General features: G+C 41.2%; 1 protein-coding gene across 1 annotated transcript in view; it reads left to right on the forward strand.

Annotated features, from left to right (window-relative positions):
- The first annotated feature begins 4,075 nt into the window (after positions 1–4,075).
- The window catches only part of LOC111967675 (vesicle-fusing ATPase), a 42,835-nt gene continuing 27,354 nt past the window's right edge, over positions 4,076–19,556 (forward strand). The window contains exon 1 of the mRNA XM_023992909.2: positions 4,076–4,186. Coding sequence (XP_023848677.1) covers positions 4,175–4,186 — 12 coding nt within the window. The 5' untranslated portion in view covers positions 4,076–4,174. The remainder of the gene's footprint in view (positions 4,187–19,556) is intronic.

The following is a 19,556-nucleotide window of genomic DNA, read 5'->3' on the forward strand; positions in this document are numbered from 1 at the left end:
GCAGCTTCAACTGGGTGGGGAAGAATGAATGTATCCAGTTGCTTAATGGGTGGAAGTAAGGATGAAGGTCAAATCAAAGGGAAGAGATGTGTAGGGAGAATCCCTGTCGAGTCAACGCTGGGATTGCCATGTTGTGAACTGCAATTGGAGGGTTATGAATACTTTGGCATTGTGTATTGTCTTTTCTCCTGTTGAGGTAAATATTCCTGTGTTGGAAAATGGCCTCGTTCCATCAAAGGGCATTAAACCACAATTTCAATGACATCTTTGGATTGTTTTTTACAGAAGGCAATGTAAATATTTGATGAACCTGTTTGTGTAATGAAACGTAGTCATTGAGTTAAAAAAGGAAGGATCTGTATTCTGACATGGTGTTTATGCACTATATAAGACCATTATATTCTGTTTTAGCCCAGTCTTGGTTCAGATGGTGCATCGTTGTAAAGAGTTCATTACTTCTGCACCAGAGTTCTCCAATATTGTGCCATAAACTGCATTGAACTGACTTTCCCTCTTTTTTTTGTTGTCAGTGAAGCATTTGAGTTTTTCAATATGTTAACAAGAAGCAGTCACTAAACATTAGTGGGAGTCCCATTTCAAGAATGTCCACATCTACATGTATCTGTTAGGTAGGGACAAATGTGTAAAACCATACATTTTGGGACAAAGTTTGAGGTGAATAGATGTAATGCACAGTACCAGTCAAAAGTTTGGACACAGCTACTCATTGAAGGGTTTAAAAAAAAAAATCTACATTGTAGAATAATAGTGAAGACATCAAATCTATGAAATAACACACATGGAATCATGTAAGCAAAAAAGTGTTATATTTGAGATTCTTCAAAGTAGCCAACTTTTGCCTTGACACCTTGGCATTCTCTCAACCAGTTTCACCTGGAATGCTTTTCCAACAGTCTTGAAGGAGTTCCCACAAATGTTGATCTTTTCGGCTGCTTTTCCTTCACTCTGCGGTCCAATCCACCTCACACCATCTCAATTTGGTTGAGGTCATGTGATTGTGGAGGCCAGGTCATCTGATGCAGCACTCCATCACAGCCTGGAGGTGTGTTTAGGGTCATTGTCCTGTTGAAAAACAAATTATAGTCCCACTAAGCGCAAACCAGAATGGAAGGCGTATCGCTGTAGAATGCTATGGTAGCCATGCTGGTTAAGTGTGCCATGAATTCTACATAAATCACTGACAGTGTCACCAGCAAAGCACGATCACACCTCCACCTCCACGGTGGGAACCACACATGCAGAGATCATCCGTTCATCTACTCTGCCTCTCACAAATACACTGTGGTTGAAACCAACAAGCTCAAATTTGGACTCATCAGACCAAAGGACAGATTTCTACCAGTGTAATGTCCATTGCTCGTGTTTCTTGGCCCAAGCAAGTCTCTTCTTCTTATTGGTGTCCTTTAGTAGTGGTTTCTTTGCAGCAATTTGACCATGAAGGCCTGATTCACGCAGTCTCTTCTGAACAGTTGATGTTGAAATGTGTCTATTACTTGAACTCTGTGAAGCATTTATTTGGGCTGCAATCTGAGGTGCAGTTAACTCTATTGAACTTATCCTCTGCAGCAGAGGTAACTCTGGGTCTTTTCTTTCCTGTGGCGGTCCTCATGAGAGACTGTTTCATCATAGTGCTTGATGGTTTTTGCGACTGCACTTGAAGAAACTTTCAAAGTTCTTGAAATGTTCCGGATTGACTCACCTTCCTGTCTTAAAGTAATGATGGACTGTTGTTTCTCTTTGCTTATTTGAGCTGTTCTTGCCATAATATGGATTTGGTCTTTTACCTAGTAGGGCTATCTTCTGTATACCACCCCTACCTTGTCACAACACAACTGATTCGCTCAAATGCATTAAGAAGGAAAGAAATTCCACAAATTAGGGTGGCTACTTTGAAGAATCTCAAATATAAAATGTATTTAGATTTGTTTAACACTTTTTTGGTTACTACATGATTCCATATGTGCTATTTCATAGTTTTGATGTCTTCACTATTATTCTACAATGTAGAACATAGTAAAAATAAAGAAAAACTCTTGAATAAGTAGGTGTCCAAACTTTTGACTGGTACTGTAAATCTACAGGTAACTTCCAAAATAAAAGAAACACCAACATAAATTGTTTTAGTAGGGCGTTTGACCACCACGAGCAGCCAGAACAGCATAAATGTGCCTTGGCATAGATTCTACAAGTGTCTGGAACTCTATTGTAGGGATGCAACAATATTCTTCCATGAGAAATTCCATAATCTGTTGTTTTGTTGATGGTGGTGGAAAATGCAGAATCTTCCATAAGTGTTCAATTGGGTTGAGATCCGGTGACACACACACAGTCACACACACTGCTGTCTGATGTCAGAGACGTTGAACCACTCAACCAGGGTTCTCCAACCCTGTTCCTGGAGAGCTACTCTCTTTTAGGTTTTCGTTCCAACACCAGTTGTAACTAACCTGATTCAGTTTATCAACCAGCACATTTTTAGAATCAGGTGAGCTAGATTAGGGTTGGAGCAAAAACCTACAGGACTGTAGCTATCCGGGAACAGGGTTGGAAAGCCCTGCACTGGACACTTCCCAACATAGCTCATTCTAATATTTCTACTGCTGTACTTTAGTATTTAGTTACACTGTTTATACACACTACATATATATTTATATCCTGGATTCTTGACATAACTCACCAATATATCTAATGCTATACACAGTGCTTTAATTGGCCTGAAATAGGTGCCAGTACTCATTTTGGGTGCTGGTACTGTTTATGGTGCAGGAGCTCCACAATAATTTTTCGAGCAGTAGAAAAATTGAGGTGCTGGTACTCCGCTCCGGTGAACTGCTGCCCAAGTCAAGCACTGGCTGTACATATTCGTAGTATATCTTTTGTAGATTCTTCCAGTGTACATACATATAGATTGCCTTTTGGTTACCGTTAAGAGTGCTATTTGGGTTAATTGGATTTTGTAATTGACATTTTACTGCATTGTTAGGAGTTAATAACGTTAGCCTTTCGACCGCACCCGCTATAACCTCTGCTAAATATGACCAATAAAATTTGATTTGATACACATACCCTTTAAACTCCCTATGCTCCTTTGAGGCCCCTCTTTCAAAGTAACTGAGATCTCTTCTAGCCATGGTAGCCAAAATAATGGGCAACTAGTCATTTTTATACATGACCCTAAACATGATGGGATGTTAGTTGCTTAATTAACTTAGGAACCACACCTACTTTCAATATACTTTGTATCCCTCATTTACTCAAGTGTTTCCTTTATTTTGGCAGTTACCTGTAGGTATGACGTTGAGCAGAAACACGATGGACCTGTTTCATTTGAGTGTTTACAGAAGTACAGTGTCCACCAATATTCCACCAAAAGCAACTTGTGTATTTAGATTTTATAATTTTTTATTAATATTTCACAGGTTTGAAATATAGCCCCCTATACAGCATCCACAGCTTCACACAGTTTTCCAAAACCCCAAAAGTATTTCTTGTTTTGGTTTCTATACACATCAATATCAAATGTGCAGACGGTTCTTACTGACTAACAAGTACCGAGTATATCTGATGTTCAGATAATTTCAAATAAATATGTTTTCAAAAGTGTTTGCGTTCTCTTTTCTGTTTAGTGTTTTTATGATCGGCCTATTTGCAATAAAGTATTCACTTTTCCATTTGATTTTATAAAAGAATCTCTCTGACCATTTGTATACTAGCAAACTTGGAAATTCACATATTGAGAATAGGCATATAAAAGTAATCCTGGTCATGTACAATATATATATTTTTGTTTATGAGTGTGTTAAAAACAACTACTTATGCTCACAATATTGAAGCAGTATATAAGATCATTTGATTGTGCAGTTCCCGAAATATGTGTTATTAATAACCTATGTACACACCTGGGATAAATTTACCTGCGGAGTGCATATTTATATGCTGTCCCGCTGGCCAAAATTTCCAACAGAGTTTGGGTAATCTGTAGTTTGTCCAAATATTTCATCACCAATGTGTGCGTGATGACATCACTTCGTAAGTCACGGCGATCCCGCCCACTTAGCCTGTGTAGCATTAGTGGAGTTCAACGATTGTGCTGTCAGCAGTGCTGGGAACATTTACGCTGAATTGTATTTGATAAACGACAACAAACAGCAATATGGCCGGCCGGGTGAGTTTCCTTTAAATAAATGGCTTTAGGTAAACATATTTAGACATAGATGAGAATGATAACAATGCTGTGTTTTAAGGATGTTTCAGATACTACTAGCTACCGTTAGCTAGCTAGCTAGCTACCTCCAATACACATACACACACACACACACACACACACACACACACACACTACTAGCCTGTGTGGCAGAGTACGTCATTCAAACCTCAGCCCGGAAGACGAGTATCTTAGGGTTAGTGTCCACTGCAAGCCATGTAATATTAAGCTAGCTACACAATACAATACACTCAAATAGTAACCCCCTTTGCTGTATCTCTAGTCAGTCTTGAACAGGAAACCTCATAGTGATAGTAGCTTGCTAGTTAAGCCAGCGCAGTATGAAAGGATACAGCTAGCGAAACAAGTTACATCTCTACTGCCAGCAAGGTTTGACAGCTGGCTAACTTGTTGACTAGCTTTCAATTCCAGGCTAGTTAGCTAGATAGTCCAGTGCCCACACACACACTAGTACCACCAGGGAAGTGAAATTGAAATGTCTGACTGCTGGGAAAGAGGCACAACAACAGATAACTAAGTCCTTTTTACACCAAATATAATTCAACATTAGCTAGAGCTTTCGACTTTCAAGATACTTGAACAATGTGGACTAGCTAGGTATCCACTGGCTGACAGTGGCACTGTAGCACAGATGAAAGGGATTTCATTCATCTTTGACTGTAGAGTGTGAAATCTGTGGATGACACACTGTTATGAAGTAACTGGGGCCCCTATATTGTAAAGGCTGTAGCTGTCAAACAGTCTTGCTCACGTCTAGGGGTAGTTCTTCCTATAAGTATTTTGTCTACATTGTAGAATAATGGTGAAGACATCAACACTATCAAATAAAACAAATGGAATCATGCAGTAACCAAAAAAGTGTTAAACAAATCAAAATATATTTTATATGATTCTTAAAATAGCCACCCTTTGCCTTGATGACAGCTTTGCATACTCATTGCATTCTCTAAACCAGCTTCATGAGGTAGTCACCTGGAATGCATTTCAATTAACAGGTGTGCTGCCTTAATTAAGTTAATTTGTGGAATTTCTTTCCTTCTTAATGTTTTTGAGCCAATCAGCCAATCAGTTGTGACAAGGTCGGGAGGGTATACAGAAGATAGCCCTATTTGGTAAATGACCAAGTCCATATTATGGCAAGAACAGCTCAAATAAGCAGAGAGAAACGACAGTCCATCATTACTTAAAGACAAGAATGTCAGTCAATACGGAAAATTTCAAGAACTTTGAAAGTGTCTTCAAGTGTAGTCGCAAAAACCATCAAGCTCTATGATGAAATTGGCTCTCATGAGGACCACCACAGGAAAGGAAGACCCAGAGTTACTTCTGCTGCAGAGGATACGTTCAATAGAGTTACCAGCCTCAGAAATTGCAGCCCAAATAAATCCTTCAGAGTTCAAGTAACAGACACATCTCAACATCAACTGTTCAGAGGAGACTGTGAATCAGGCCTTCATGGTTGAATTTTTGCAAAGAAACCACTACTAAAGGACACCAATAAGAAGAAGAGACTTGCTTGGGCCAAGAAACATGAGCAATGTACATTAGACCGGTGGAAATTTGTATGTTGGTCTTGAGTCCAAATTGGAGATTTTTGTTCTAACCAGCGTGTCTTTGTGAGATGCGGTGTGGGTGAACGGATGATCTCTGCTTGGAGGTGTTATGGTGTGGGGGTGCTTTGCTGGTGACACTGTCTGTGATTTATTTAGACTTCAAGGCACACTTAACCAGCATGGCTACCACAGCAATCTTCAGCGATTACACCAACCCATCTGGTTTGGGCTTAGTGGGACTATCATTTATTTTTCAACAGGACAATGACCCATCACACCTCCAGGCTGTGTAAGGGCTATTTGACCAAGGAGAGTGATGGAGTGCTGCATCAGATGACTTGGCCTCCACAACCCCCTGACCTAAACCAAATTGAGATGGTTTGGGATGAGTCGAACTGCAAAGTGAAGGAAAAGCAGCCAACAAGTGCTCAGCATATGTGTGAATTACTTCAAGGCCGATGGAAAAGCATTCCAGGTAGCTGGTTGAGAGAATGCCAAGAGTGTGCAAAGTTGTCATCAATATAAAGGATGGATTTTTGAAGGATCTCAAATATAAAATATATTTGGATTTGTTTAACACTTATTTGGTAACTAACATGATTCCATATGTGTTGTTTCATAGTTTTGATGTCTTAACTATTGTATTATAATGTAGAAAATAGTCCCAAAAAAAGAAACCCTTGAATGAGTAGGTGTTTTAAAACGTTTGACCGGTAGTGTAGTTGCAGAAAGTTAACCGCATAGTAGGTAAATTTCCCCCAACAAATAAGAGCGTTGTAGCACTAACCCGTGCACATGCGCAGATACCGTGTGACTGTGTGAGAGCAAAGTCTTGCGTCTCACTCATCTCAATGTCACGAGCAGCACCACAGATAATCTCATTTTTATTGAGTCTACCTTTAAACACAATCTGCAACTTAAAACAGCTGCTTAGCTAAAACTGTGCTCGCAGTGTTCCACAAATCATTAGAAAGTATTTGCCTTAGAGTGGAAAAGCTCCAGAGATTTCTCCGGTCAGCCCAGTATCCAACTCAGTTTTCCATGATGTTTATTAGCATCATTGGATTAATTCCAAAATATAGACCTAAATAACATTAGTATCTTTGATGTTGGTTGGTATACAGGGCAGCTCAAATGTACTCAACCTATGCTTTTTCCGGGCTACTTTTGCACCAAAGTGGTTTCCCAGAAAATCACTGACTGTAAGCATCACATTTTATTTTGATTTCAGTAATACCATCCTAAAAATATAAAAGATCGAGTCTCTATTTGGGGAAACAGCGCCGCTGTTCACCCCAGCACCTTTGTTATTTTTTGGGGGGTTGTTGAAATGGAGGAGAGAAGCGTGTGTGTGTGTGTGTTCCCTCATAAGAAGTTGTTATTATTAAAATAAATTATAGCGGCCCTTGTGTGCACATCAAGTAATACCGTATACCCCGGTATGGTACATTATGACGGTATGAAAATCTGTATACCACCCAACTCTACTGAACACATCCTTTTCACATGGACAGGGTGTAGTGGAGCGGGTTGAAAGATTCCTTGGTGTCCACAACATTAAGGATCTATCATGGTCCAAACACACCAACACAATCGTGAAGAGGTCCCAACAATGCCTCTTCCCCCCTCAGGAGTACACCCAGTGTTTCTCATATATTAATTTAGTGGTGGGACGCCACAGTTAATGGCGCCGGAGGCGATGGCTGCCATTTTAATGGGCTTCTAACCAATTGTGCTATTCTGTGTGTGTTTTCATGTTTAACTTTTATTTGTACATAATGTTTCTGCCACTGTCTCTTATGACTGAAAAGAGCTTCTGGACATCACAACATCGATTACTCACCTCTGACTAAACAAAGATGTTTTATTTAATGAATCGGAGGTGAAAAATGTACGGCTCCTCCCGGACCAGGCCCAAATTCATATGAAGAGGAGATGCCGATACAGGGGGTGCATATCCGGGTGCTTGGTTTAGAATTAGTTGGTGAGTGGATAATCTGCCTTTACCATCCGTCCTACTGGCGACCGTGCAATCACTGGAGTATGAACTGGACATATCTTCTGTTTCACTGAGTTGTGGCTGAACGAGGACATGGATAATATACAGTTACTGGGTTTTCTGTGCATTGGCAAGACAGACCAGCAACCTCCTTTAAGACGAGGGGTGGTGTCTATTTGTCAACAATAGTTGATGCGCAATCTCTAATATTAAGGAAGTCTCAAGGTTTTGCTTGCCTGAAGTAGAGTACCTCATGATGAGCTGTAGACCACACTATTTACACTATTTACTATCACTAGATAGTTTTCATCTATATTTTTCGTAGCTGTCTATTTACCACCACAAATTGATGCATGTACTAAGACCTCAATCAACAAGCTGTATCAGGCCATAAGCAAACAAGATAATACTCACCCAGTTTTCCTAGTGACTGGGGATTTAATGCAGGAAAACGTAAATCCATTTTACCTCATTTCTACCAGCATGTCACATGTGCAACCAGAGGAGGAAAAAAAACTCTACACCACCTTTACTCCATACACAGAGACGCATACAAAGCTAACCCTCCATTTGGCAAATCTGACCATAATTCTATCCTCCTGATTCCCGCTTACAAGCAAAAACTCAAGCAGGAAGTACCAGTGACTCGCTCATTACGGAAGTGGTCTGATAATGCGGATGCTAAGCTACAGGACTGTTTTTTGCTAGCACAGACTGGAATATGTTCCGGGATTCATCCGATGTCATTGAGGAGTAAAGCACATCAGTCATCGGCTTCATCAGTAAGTGCATTGACGACATCGTCCCCCTCCAGTGACCGTACGTACATATCCCAACCAGAAGCCAAGAATTACAGGCAACATCCACACTGAGCTAAAGGCTACAGCTACCGCTTTCTAGGAGCAGGACACTTGTAAGAAATCCCGCTATGCTCTCTGACGAACCATCAAACACGCAAAGCATCAATCCAGGACTAAGATTGAATCTTATTACACCTGCTCTGATGCTCGTGGCAGGGTATGCAAACTATTACGGATTACAAATTGAAACCCAGCCGCGAGCTGCCCAGTGACGCGAGCCTACCAGATGAGCGAAATGCCTTTTTTATGCTCGCTTCGAGGAAAGCAACACTGAAGCATGCATAAGAGCACCAGCTTTTCCGGAAGACTGTGTGATCACTCTCTCTGTAGCCGATGTGAGTAAGACCTTTAAACAGGTAAACATTCACAAGGCTGCAGGGCCAGATGGATTACCAGGGCACATACTCGGAGCATGCGCTGATTAACTGGCAAATGTCTTCACTGACATTTTCAACCTCACTCTGGCCGAGTCTGTAATACCTACAATGTTTCAAGCAGCCACCACCATTGTCTCTGTGCTCAAGAACGGCAAGATAACCTGCCTAAAGGACTACCGCCCCATAGCACTCACGTCTGTAGCCATGAAGTGCTTTGAAAGGCTGGTCATGGCTCACGTCAACACCATCATCCCAGAAACCCTAGACCCACTTCAATTTGCATACCGCCCCAACAGATCCACAGATGATGTAATCTCCGTTACACTGCCCATTCCCACCTGGAAAAAAGGAAAACCGACAGCATTCTCACGTAGGTTGACTACAGCTCAGCGTTCAACACCATAGTGCCCTCAAAGCTTATCACTAAGCTAAGGACCCTGTGACTAAACACCTCCCTCTGCAACTGCATCCTGAACTTCCTGACGGGCCGCCGCCCCAGGTGGTAAGGGTAGGCAAGAACACATCTGCCACGCTGATCCTGAACACTGGGTTCCCTCGGGGTTGCGTGCTTAGTCGTCGCCGCCCCCCCCCCCCCGTACTCCCTGTTTACCCATGAGTGCGTGGCCATGCATGTGCATGACTCCAACACCATCATTAAGTTTGCCGAAGTCACAAGTGGTAGGCCTGATCACTGACAACGATGAGACTAGAGGTCGACCGATTATCATTTTTCAACACCCTTTACCGATTAGAGGACCAAAAAAAGCCGATACCGATTAATCGGCCAATATTGTTTTTTATATATATATATATACACACACGCACACACACAGTTGAAGTCAGAAGTTTACATACACTTAGGTTGGCGTCATTTAAAACTCATTTTTCAACCACTCCACAAATGTCTTGTTAACAAACTATAGTTTTGGCAAGTTTGTTAGGACATCTACTTTGTGCATGACACAAGTAATTTTTCCAACAATTGTTTAGACACATTACATTTTAAGTGAAATAATATATCACAATTCCAGTGGGTCAGAAGTTTACATACACTAAGTTGACTGTGCCTTTAAACAGTTTGGAAAATTCCCAAAAATGTCATGGCTTTAGAAGCTTCTGATAGGCTAATTGACATCATTTGAGTCAATTGGAGGTGTACCTGTGGATGTATTTCATGGCCTACCTTCAAACCCGGTGCCTCTTTGCTTGACATCATGGGAAAATCAAAAGAAATCAGCCAAGACCTCAGAAAAGAAATTGTAGACCTCCACAAGTCTGGTTCATCCTTGGGAGCAATTTCCAAACGCCTGAAGGTACCACGTTCACCTGTACAAACAACAGTACGCGAGTATAAACACCATGGGACCACGCAGCCATCATACCGCTCAGGAAGGATCACAAAGTCAGCTAATTTCCACTCCATTCATATGCAAATCCTTTTGATTCATACACTGGCTTTTCTTTCTGTCATGTTTTTATTTTATACCTGCCCTTCCCTTATCTACACTGAAATAATATAATTTCAGTAGTCTTCTATTAAGATGGATTTTTTTCTCTCGCATTGCTCATTAGTACACCCTTGTGGTTGAATATATATGTATCTATTGCAGGTCCTAGGATACAACAAAGAATAATGTGGAGCAAATAAATACCACCAAAGGATACTTTCCAATAATGAACACCTTGTGAAACGGCTGTGAAAACCAACCTGCCAATATTTAAGATTAAGAACTTTTGATATTTTTTGGTACAGTTGTGTTATAAAACATTTTTCTATACAAAAAAAACATTTTTTGTACACACATGGCAATTTAAGACTAAAATACTGAATTCTGGTGTGTGGAATATTGAGGAGGTGGTTGCTGTGTGGGTGGGAGGTTCTGCCTCTCACTTGTTCTCAGCAGGCTTGGAAGGGGGATTTGTAGAGGGAGACTGCAAAGTCCAGGCACTGCTGCTCTCTTTGTTCTGAGTGCTTGCAGTGCTAGTGTTTTTAGCCAATTTGTGTATCTCACATATTCTGTACCCAGTATGATAGAGCATGAACATTTCTTAGCAGATAATGACAATAACAGTAGCTGTAGATGATGTAATGAGAAGTTGGAGGGTGGTTGGTAATGGAGGACATCAGGTGGATCCATATGGGATCAATATCATGCCAAATGTATATATAGCATTAGAATTGTTTCATAACTGCAGATGTTCAGGTTATTTCCAAGGACCTTAAGTAAAACGACTGCTATGAAGACAAAAATTCTCACGAGTAGAAAGCGATTTGTAGTCGTAGAAAAAATGAATGATCCCATAAAAGTTGATCTCATTGATGCTGTTGACCCGGATCACTGGTTGCTGCGGAAAATGAGGCGGTCAAAGGGGGTGAGTGTAACTGGTGTGAAATGGCTAGCTAGTTAGCGGTGCGCGCTAATAGCATTTCAGTCGATGACGTCACTCGCTCTGAGACCTTGAAGTAGTTGTTTCCCTTGCTCTGCAAGGGCCGCGGCTTTTGTGGAGCGATGGGTAACGAAGCTTCGAGGGTGGCTGTTGTCGATGTGTGCAAGCGGGTCCCTGGTTCAAGCCCAGGTTGGGGCGAGGGACGGAGGCAGTACTGTTTGTTACAAAGTCTGTATGATATATCCTTCACATCTAGTGGCGCTATCACACTGGCCAGCTAATTCAACTATTTGTGTGATGAACGGGTGTACACCGCAATAGTGTTGTAAATATAGAGTAATCTAGGGCTTTCAATTATTTAAGTTGGACATACTATGATTTACATATTATGGTTACCATACTATAATTTCTGCAGCCTTAAGTCAGGCATCAACATGGCCCAACGAGAGGCTGCCAGCGATTTTATAGAAATCGCTTTCTATGGATACAAACCTTTTTTCTACGACTACAAATCGCTTTCTACTGTGATAACTTTTTTTCTACGTGAGAAATTCTTGTCTTTTTCTTGTCGTCAAACCCCTGCCAAAAGTCAGGTGACCTAAGCACTTCCAAAGTAGAGATATGCAACTCCATATATGTGCAAATCTTTATGGCAGTCATTTTACTTAAGGCTCTTGGAAATGACCTGCATATCTGCAGTTAAATTTTTTGGGGGGAATGCAATATATCGATTTTACAAATACAAATCAAAAGGTGTTTATGTGGGTAGCGATTTACATTTGTCGATTGGTAGTTTATTTGTACAGATCATGATACATGAATACAAAATGCATGCTGTGAGTTCACAGTACATTTGGAATGATATTGATCCCATAGATTCACGTCTGGGTCTTGGCAGAACCCAAAGGTCCTGGAGAACAGGAGCAGAGTTAAAAGGAACAGGGTAGGAGGCAGACAAGCAAACACACAGGTTACACTTTTTACAGGGAGAAAATTTGATGGATTAGTGCAGTGTTATAAATGGGAGATATGTACTTTTTAACACTTTTGGAAGGTATAGCCTACCTAAAGCTGTCCATCATTGCCTTGGAGGTGGCCTTGCCAGTCTCGTCCTTGATGGGTATCATACAGAACTAAAATCTATTTTTGGTTCCAAGCAACCTTTTTAATGGGTTACAGAAGGGAGTTTAGAGTTAAGCACGAACTCTTCCATTACTGAGCTTAATGGGTATTGCCAACACCCACTTGGTAAAGTGATCAGTCGCCGTCAGACACCAGCAGTTGCCGTTCCTGAATTTCGTGAAGGCTCCGATGAGGTCCACCCCTGACATTTAAAGTGTACTGACCTTTTTTTTAAGCAAAAATGACAAATTGAAACATTTTGTGCACTCTGACATTCATTTAAATCATATTTTCAGATAGAATAGAATGCGATTGATAAACAAAAGGTTATTTCACTTGACCAGCTGTCCACCACCACCTCCACCTCCTCCTCCTTCCCTGTCAGAAGAAGCGTAGGTTGATTTATGGCTATCATGCGCTTCACTCCGAAATGGCCAGCTTGCGTCTTGGTCAGCACGGCCTCCTTAGTAGAAATCACCCTCCTGTGTGGCTGGCCATCCTTCCCTCCCTAGGTACATATGATTGCCTAACAAGTTGGGAGAGAAGAGTTGAAATAAGTTTAAGTACATTTGCACTGCTCTCTGTCTGTCTTTACCATAGTTGCTTAGACCTATCCATTTCATTGATCAGTTTTAACTTATAGCTAGATACCTCAATATGACAGACATGTAACTATATCAGTCAAGGCTGCTGAGGGGAGGATGGCTCATAATAATGGTTGGAATGGAGTCAATGGAATGGTATCAACCCCACCACTTGTTTGATTCCATTTACTCCATACATTATTATGAGCCATCCTCCCCTCAGCAGCCTCCACTGAACTATATGTATAGCTAGCAACATGTAGATGACCAACTAGCTAGATAGAAAATGGTTGTTGAAAGATTGTTGTACATAGCTAAATCTGTCCAGTTATCAAATAGAAGTTAACTTCTTAACATTACCCTGAATTGTGAATTTCTCTGAATGTTGCGTCTCTTGTCGAGATCAGTGGTGCCTTCATAGTACTTTGCCTGATTGGAAAAATAAAATAAAATCTCAGAGGGATGCCATTTGAAGTGCAAGCTAAATACAAACAAAGCTACAATAGGTTACAGTAGCTAACTAGCTAACGTAAGCTAAATAAAACTATCTAGCTAGCTAGCGACTGTAGCTGGCTAGGCAGGCTGAGGTAAATAAGTACAGTACACACAATCCTTATATTGACAAAGCAAAAACAGGTCTGTAGAAATGTTTGTGAAAATAAATGGAAATTTGACATTTTACATAAGTAGATACATAAGACTCTTTACTCAGTACTTTGTTAAAGCACCTTTGGCAGCGATTACAGCCTTGAGTCTTGTTGGGTATGACGCGACAAGCTTGGCACACATGTATTTGGGCGTTTCTCCCATTCTTCTCTGCAGATCCTCTCAAGCTCTGTCCGGTTGGATGGGGAGTGTCACTGCACAGCTATTTTCAGGTCTCTCCAGAGAAGTTCAGTCAGGTTCAAGTCCGGGCTCTGGCGGGGCCACTCAAGGACATTCAGAGACTTGTCCTGAAACCACTCCTGCGTTGTCTTGGCTGTGTGCTTAGGGTCATTGTCCTGTTGGAAGGTGAACCTTCGCCCCAGTCTGAGGTCCTGAGCTCTCTGGAGCAGGTTTTCATCAAGGATTTCTCTATACTTTGCTCTGTCCATCTTTCCCTCGATCCTGACTAGTCTCCCAGTCCCTTTCGCTGAGAAACATCCCCATAGCATGATGCTACCACCATCATGCTTCACCGTAGGGATAGTGCCAGGTTTCCTCCAGACATGACGTCTTGCATACAGGCCAAAGAGTTCAGTCTTGGTTTCATCAAACCAGAGAATCTTGTTTCTCATGGTCTGAGAGTCCTTTAGGTACCTTTTGGCAAACGCCAAGCGGGCTGTTATGTGCCTTTTACTGAATGGTGGCTTCTGTCTGGCCACTCTACCATAAAGGACTGATTATTGGAGTGCTGCAGAGATGGTTGTCCTTCTGGAAGGTTCTCCCATCTCCACAGAGGAGCTCTGTCAGAGAGACCATCAGGTTCTTGGTCACCTCCCTGACCAAGGCCCTTCTCCCCCGATTGCACAGGTTGGCTGGGCGGCCAGCTCTATGAAGAGTGTTGGTGGTTCCAGACTTCTTCCATTTAAAAATGATGGAGGCCACTGTGTTCCTGGAGACCTTCAATTAAATGGTTTTGGTATCCTTCCCCAGATTTGTGCCTCTACACAATCCTGTCTCAGAGTTCCTTGGACAATTACTTCAACCACATGGTTTGGTTTTTGATCTGACATCACTGTCAACTGTGGGACCTTATATAGACAGGTGTGTGCCTTTCCATATCATGTCCAATCAATTGAATTGACTAAAATCAAGTTCTAGAAACATCTCAAGGATGATCAATGGAGCAGGATGCACCAGACCTCAATTTCGAGTCTCATAGCAAAGGTTCTGAATACTTATGTAAGGTATTTCTGTTTTGAATTTTTAATACATTTGCAAAAATGTCTAAACCTGTTTGCTTTGTCGTTATAGGCTGTTGTGTGTAGATTGAGTTAAAAATAAAAAAATGTTAATCGATTTTACAGTAAGGCTGTAACGTAACAAAATGTGGATAAAGGGGAGGGGTCTGAATGCTTTCCGAATACACTGTACATGTTTGCTCTAGGATGCCTCACAAGACTAGTCTGAAGTCTGTTAAAAAAATTATGGAAGTATATATGGAGATAGCAAAACAAAATACTAGTTTTAGGCAATAAACTAATTGTTTCCTGCTCTTTCTTTTATCGCTCAGATATAGGACAGACACTTTAGAACAAACTTCCTTTAGCTTTTTTGGGGGACTCTGTTTATCCATGGATAAACAATTATTCAATGGGCTAATGGCAGTGAATCCAAATTCAATGTTTCATGAAATAATTTTTTCTATTTTTTTGATACCTTTTTTATGGGGTCCTTAAGCTCTAAATCAAATAGCTAAAGGATCCTTGGTATGACCATCTTAAAACAATTCCATATGTTAGCTTAGTAGAACAGCCATTGGCCATGCCCACTTTGCCACCGCTGCTGAAAAAGATCCTAGGGAAAATAATGTTTACTGATAATGTTTACTTTGCAAGCTACCTTTAGAAATGATGTACAGTCGTGGCCATAAGTTTTGAGTGACACAAATATTAATGTTCACAAAGTCTGCTGCCTCAGTTTGTATGATGGCAATTTGCATATACTCCAGAATGTTATGAAGAGTGATCAGAGTGCCATGCAAATGAACTGAATCCCCCCAAAACATTTCCACTGCATTTCAGCCCTGCTACAAAAGGACCAGCTTGACATCATGTCAGTGATTCTCTCGTTTACACAGGTGTGTGTTGATGAGGACAAGGCTGGAGATCACTCTGTCATGCTGATTGAGTTCAAATAACAGACTGGAAGCTTCAAAAGGACGGTGGTGCTTGGAATCATTGTTCTTTCTGTCAGACATGGTTACCTGCAAGGAAACGCGTGCCGTCATCATTGCTTTGCAGAAAATGGGCTACACACGCAAGGATATTGCTGCCAGTAAGATTGCACCTAAATCAACCATTTATCGGATCATCAAGAACTTCAAGGAGAGCGGTTCAGTTGTTGTGAAGAAGGCTTCAGGGTGCCAGGACCGTCTCCTAAAGTTGATTCAGCTGCGGGATCGGGGCACCACCAGTACAGAACTTGCTCAGGAATGGCAGCAGGCAGGTGTGAGTGCATCTGCAAACACAGTGAGGCAAAGACTTTTGGAGGATGGCCTGGTGTCAAGAAGTGCAGCAAAGAAGCCACTTCTCTCCAGGAAAAACATCAAGGACAGACTGATATTCTGTACAGGGATTGGACTGCTGAGGACTGGGGTAAAGTCATTTTCTCTGAATCCTCTTTCTGATTGTTTGGGGCATCCGGAAAGAAGTTTGTCCGGAGAAGACAAGGTGAGCACTACCATCAGTCCTGTGTCATGCCAACAGTAAAGCATCCTGAGACCATTCATGTGTGGGGTTGCTTCTCAGCCAAGGGAGTGGGCTCATTCACAATTTTGCCTAAGAACACAGCCATGAATAAAGAATGGTACCAACACATCCTCCGAGAGCAACTTCTCCCAACCATCCAGGAACAGTTTGGTGATGAACAATGCCTTTTCCAGCATGATGGAGCACTTTGCCATAAGGCAAAATTGATAACTAAGTGGCTCGGGGAACAAAACATCGATATTTTGGGTCCATGGCCAGGAAACTCCCCAGACCTTAATCCCATTGAGAACTTGTGGTCAATCCTCAAGAGGCGGGTGGAAAAACCCACAAATTCTGACAAACTCCCAAGCATTGATTATGTAAGAATGGGCTGCCATCAGTCAGGATGTGGCCCAGAAGTTAATTGACAGCATGCCAGGGCGGATTGCAGAGGTCTTGATAAAGAAGGGTCGCCACTGCAAATATTGACTCTTTGCATCAACTTCATGTAATTGTCAATAAAAGCCTTTGACACTTATGAAATGCTTGTAATTATACTTCAGTATTCCATAGTAACATCTGACAAAAATATCTAAAGACACTGAAGCAGCAAACCTTTTGGAAATTAATATTTGTGTCATTCTCAAAACTTTTGGCCACGACTGTACATAGTAGACCTAATGTACTTTTTTTCTCTCCAACCAATGTAGGCCTACCTTGCGAAGTTAACTAACATTATCCTCTTTTCAACATTGTTTAATCGCGATTGCTGCTGGCAGACATGATAGGCTAGCTACATTGATTGATGAACCATGTCAAATTGGATAGCTAATGTAAGCTAATAACAGATCACGTCAATATGGCTAGTTAACAAGCTAACTTTTAGAGGATAAACTAGATGGCTCTATCCAAATATTGTTTGATTTGCTTGCAATCTATAGTGTCGACGACAGTAGTCTGACATAACTTTATCAGGATGAGGACTTGCCGATTTTTCAAGCCTAGTCTCTAAGCCTAATCAAACATGTTGTTTGCTTACAATGCCTTGCAATGAAGGGCAGCTATTGGTTGATGGATAGAAATACAAAAAAAAGCAGACATTGAATATCCCGTTGGTGTATCAGTGTATATACAGGCGTCCTTCCTAACTCTGTTGCCGGAGATGAAGGAAACTGCTCAGGGATTTCACCATGAGGCCAATGGTGACTTTGAAAGAGTTAGAGTTTAATGGCTGTGATAGGAGAACTGAAGATGGATCAACAAAATTGTAGTTACTCCACAGTACTGACCTAATTGACAGAGTGAAAAGAAGGAAACCTTTACAGAATATAAATATTCCAAAACATGTCCCCTGTTTGCAACAAGGAACTAAAGTAATTCAAAAACCTGGTTGTCAGAATTCCTCCAGACACTGGGAGATGAATTCACCTTTCAGCAGGACAATAACCTAAAACACAAGGCCTAATCTACACTGGAGTTGCTTACCAAGAAGACCGTGAATGTTCCCAAGTTACAAGTTACAGTTTTGACTTCTGCTTGAAAATCTATGGCAAGATCTGCAAATGGTTGTCTAGTAATGACCAACAACCAATTTGACAGAGCTTGAAGAATATTGAACAAATGTCGCACAATCCAGGTGTGGAAAGCTCTATAGACTTACCCAGTAAGACTTACAGCTGCCATCACTGCTAAAGGTGCTTCTACAAAGTATTGACTCAGGGGTGTGAATGAATTCTTATGTAAATGAGATATTTCTGTATTTAATACATTTGCGAAAATATATAAAAACATGTTTTCACTTTGTCATTATGGGGTATAGTGTGTAAATGGGTGAGGGGGGGGGGGGATAATTTAACATTTTTAATTCAGGCTACGACACAACAAGATGTGGAGTAAGTCAAGGGGTGTGAATACTTTCTGAAGTCACTATATGTCCGCTTGTTGTCTTTTTGGTCTCATCTCCTTCGCTCTTTCTGCTGTGACTGTGCACCGTCCCACACACAGACCAAGTCCCTGCAACTCACAACAACAAAGATGAGCGATCACTTTTTCCTCAAGCAGTTTCAACTCCCTGTTTGCATTTTAAGGTTTGGTCCAACAGAATCGGTCATATCGACTGCATTCCCATGTAGATTGTTCTCAATCTGTTCTTAACTGACGTATAGGTAGGTGTAAAGTGACTGGTCAACAGGATAGATAATAGACCGTAGCAGCATCGTGTGTGTGTGTGTGTGTAAACATAGAGTTAGTGCAAAAAAGGGGCGATGCAGGTAATCCGGGTAGCCATTTGATTAGCTGGCTACTCACTAGCATGTGGGCTTGAGAGGTCGTTTATGAAACCTGTGTTAATTTTCTATAATGCCTGCTACAAGAAGTTGGACATTTTTAGTGAATGTACATTATGCATGGTTCTGGTTAAATTAGTAACAAAAACAGCATTTTCATAGACACACTTGAAAGACAGATCAGTGATTATTGCAAAAAGAAAAGCAGGTTAAACTATTTTGATAATTGTTGTGGAAGGCTTATATTTAGCCAAATGTCACTAGCTCTGAATTCATTTCAGTGTATTTTACCATTAATTGTACAACAAAGCTTATTTAGAGAAATCATTCAATTGAGAGAGCCACTGAGTGTACAAAACATTAGGAACATCTTCCTAATATTGAGTTGCACCCCCTTTTGCCCTCAGAACAGCCTCAGTTCATCGGGGCATGGACTCTACAAGGTGTCGAAAGCATTCCACAGGGATGCTGGCCCATGTTGACTCCAATGCTTCTCACAGTTGTGTGAAGTTGGCGTTATGTCCTTTGGGTGGTGGACCATTCTTGATACACACGGGAAATGGTTGAGTGTGAAAAACCCAGCAGCGTTACAGTTCTTGACACACAAACCAGTGCACCTGGCACCTACGACTATCCCTCGTTCAAAGGCACTTAAATATTTTCCTTGCCCATTCACCCTCTGAATGGCACACACAATCCATGTCTCATTTGTCTCAAGTCTTAAAAAATGTCTTTAACCTGTCTTCTACC

Source organism: Salvelinus sp. IW2-2015, linkage group LG8, assembly GCF_002910315.2.
Source record: "Salvelinus sp. IW2-2015 linkage group LG8, ASM291031v2, whole genome shotgun sequence".
Classification (NCBI taxonomy): domain Eukaryota; kingdom Metazoa; phylum Chordata; class Actinopteri; order Salmoniformes; family Salmonidae; genus Salvelinus; species Salvelinus sp. IW2-2015.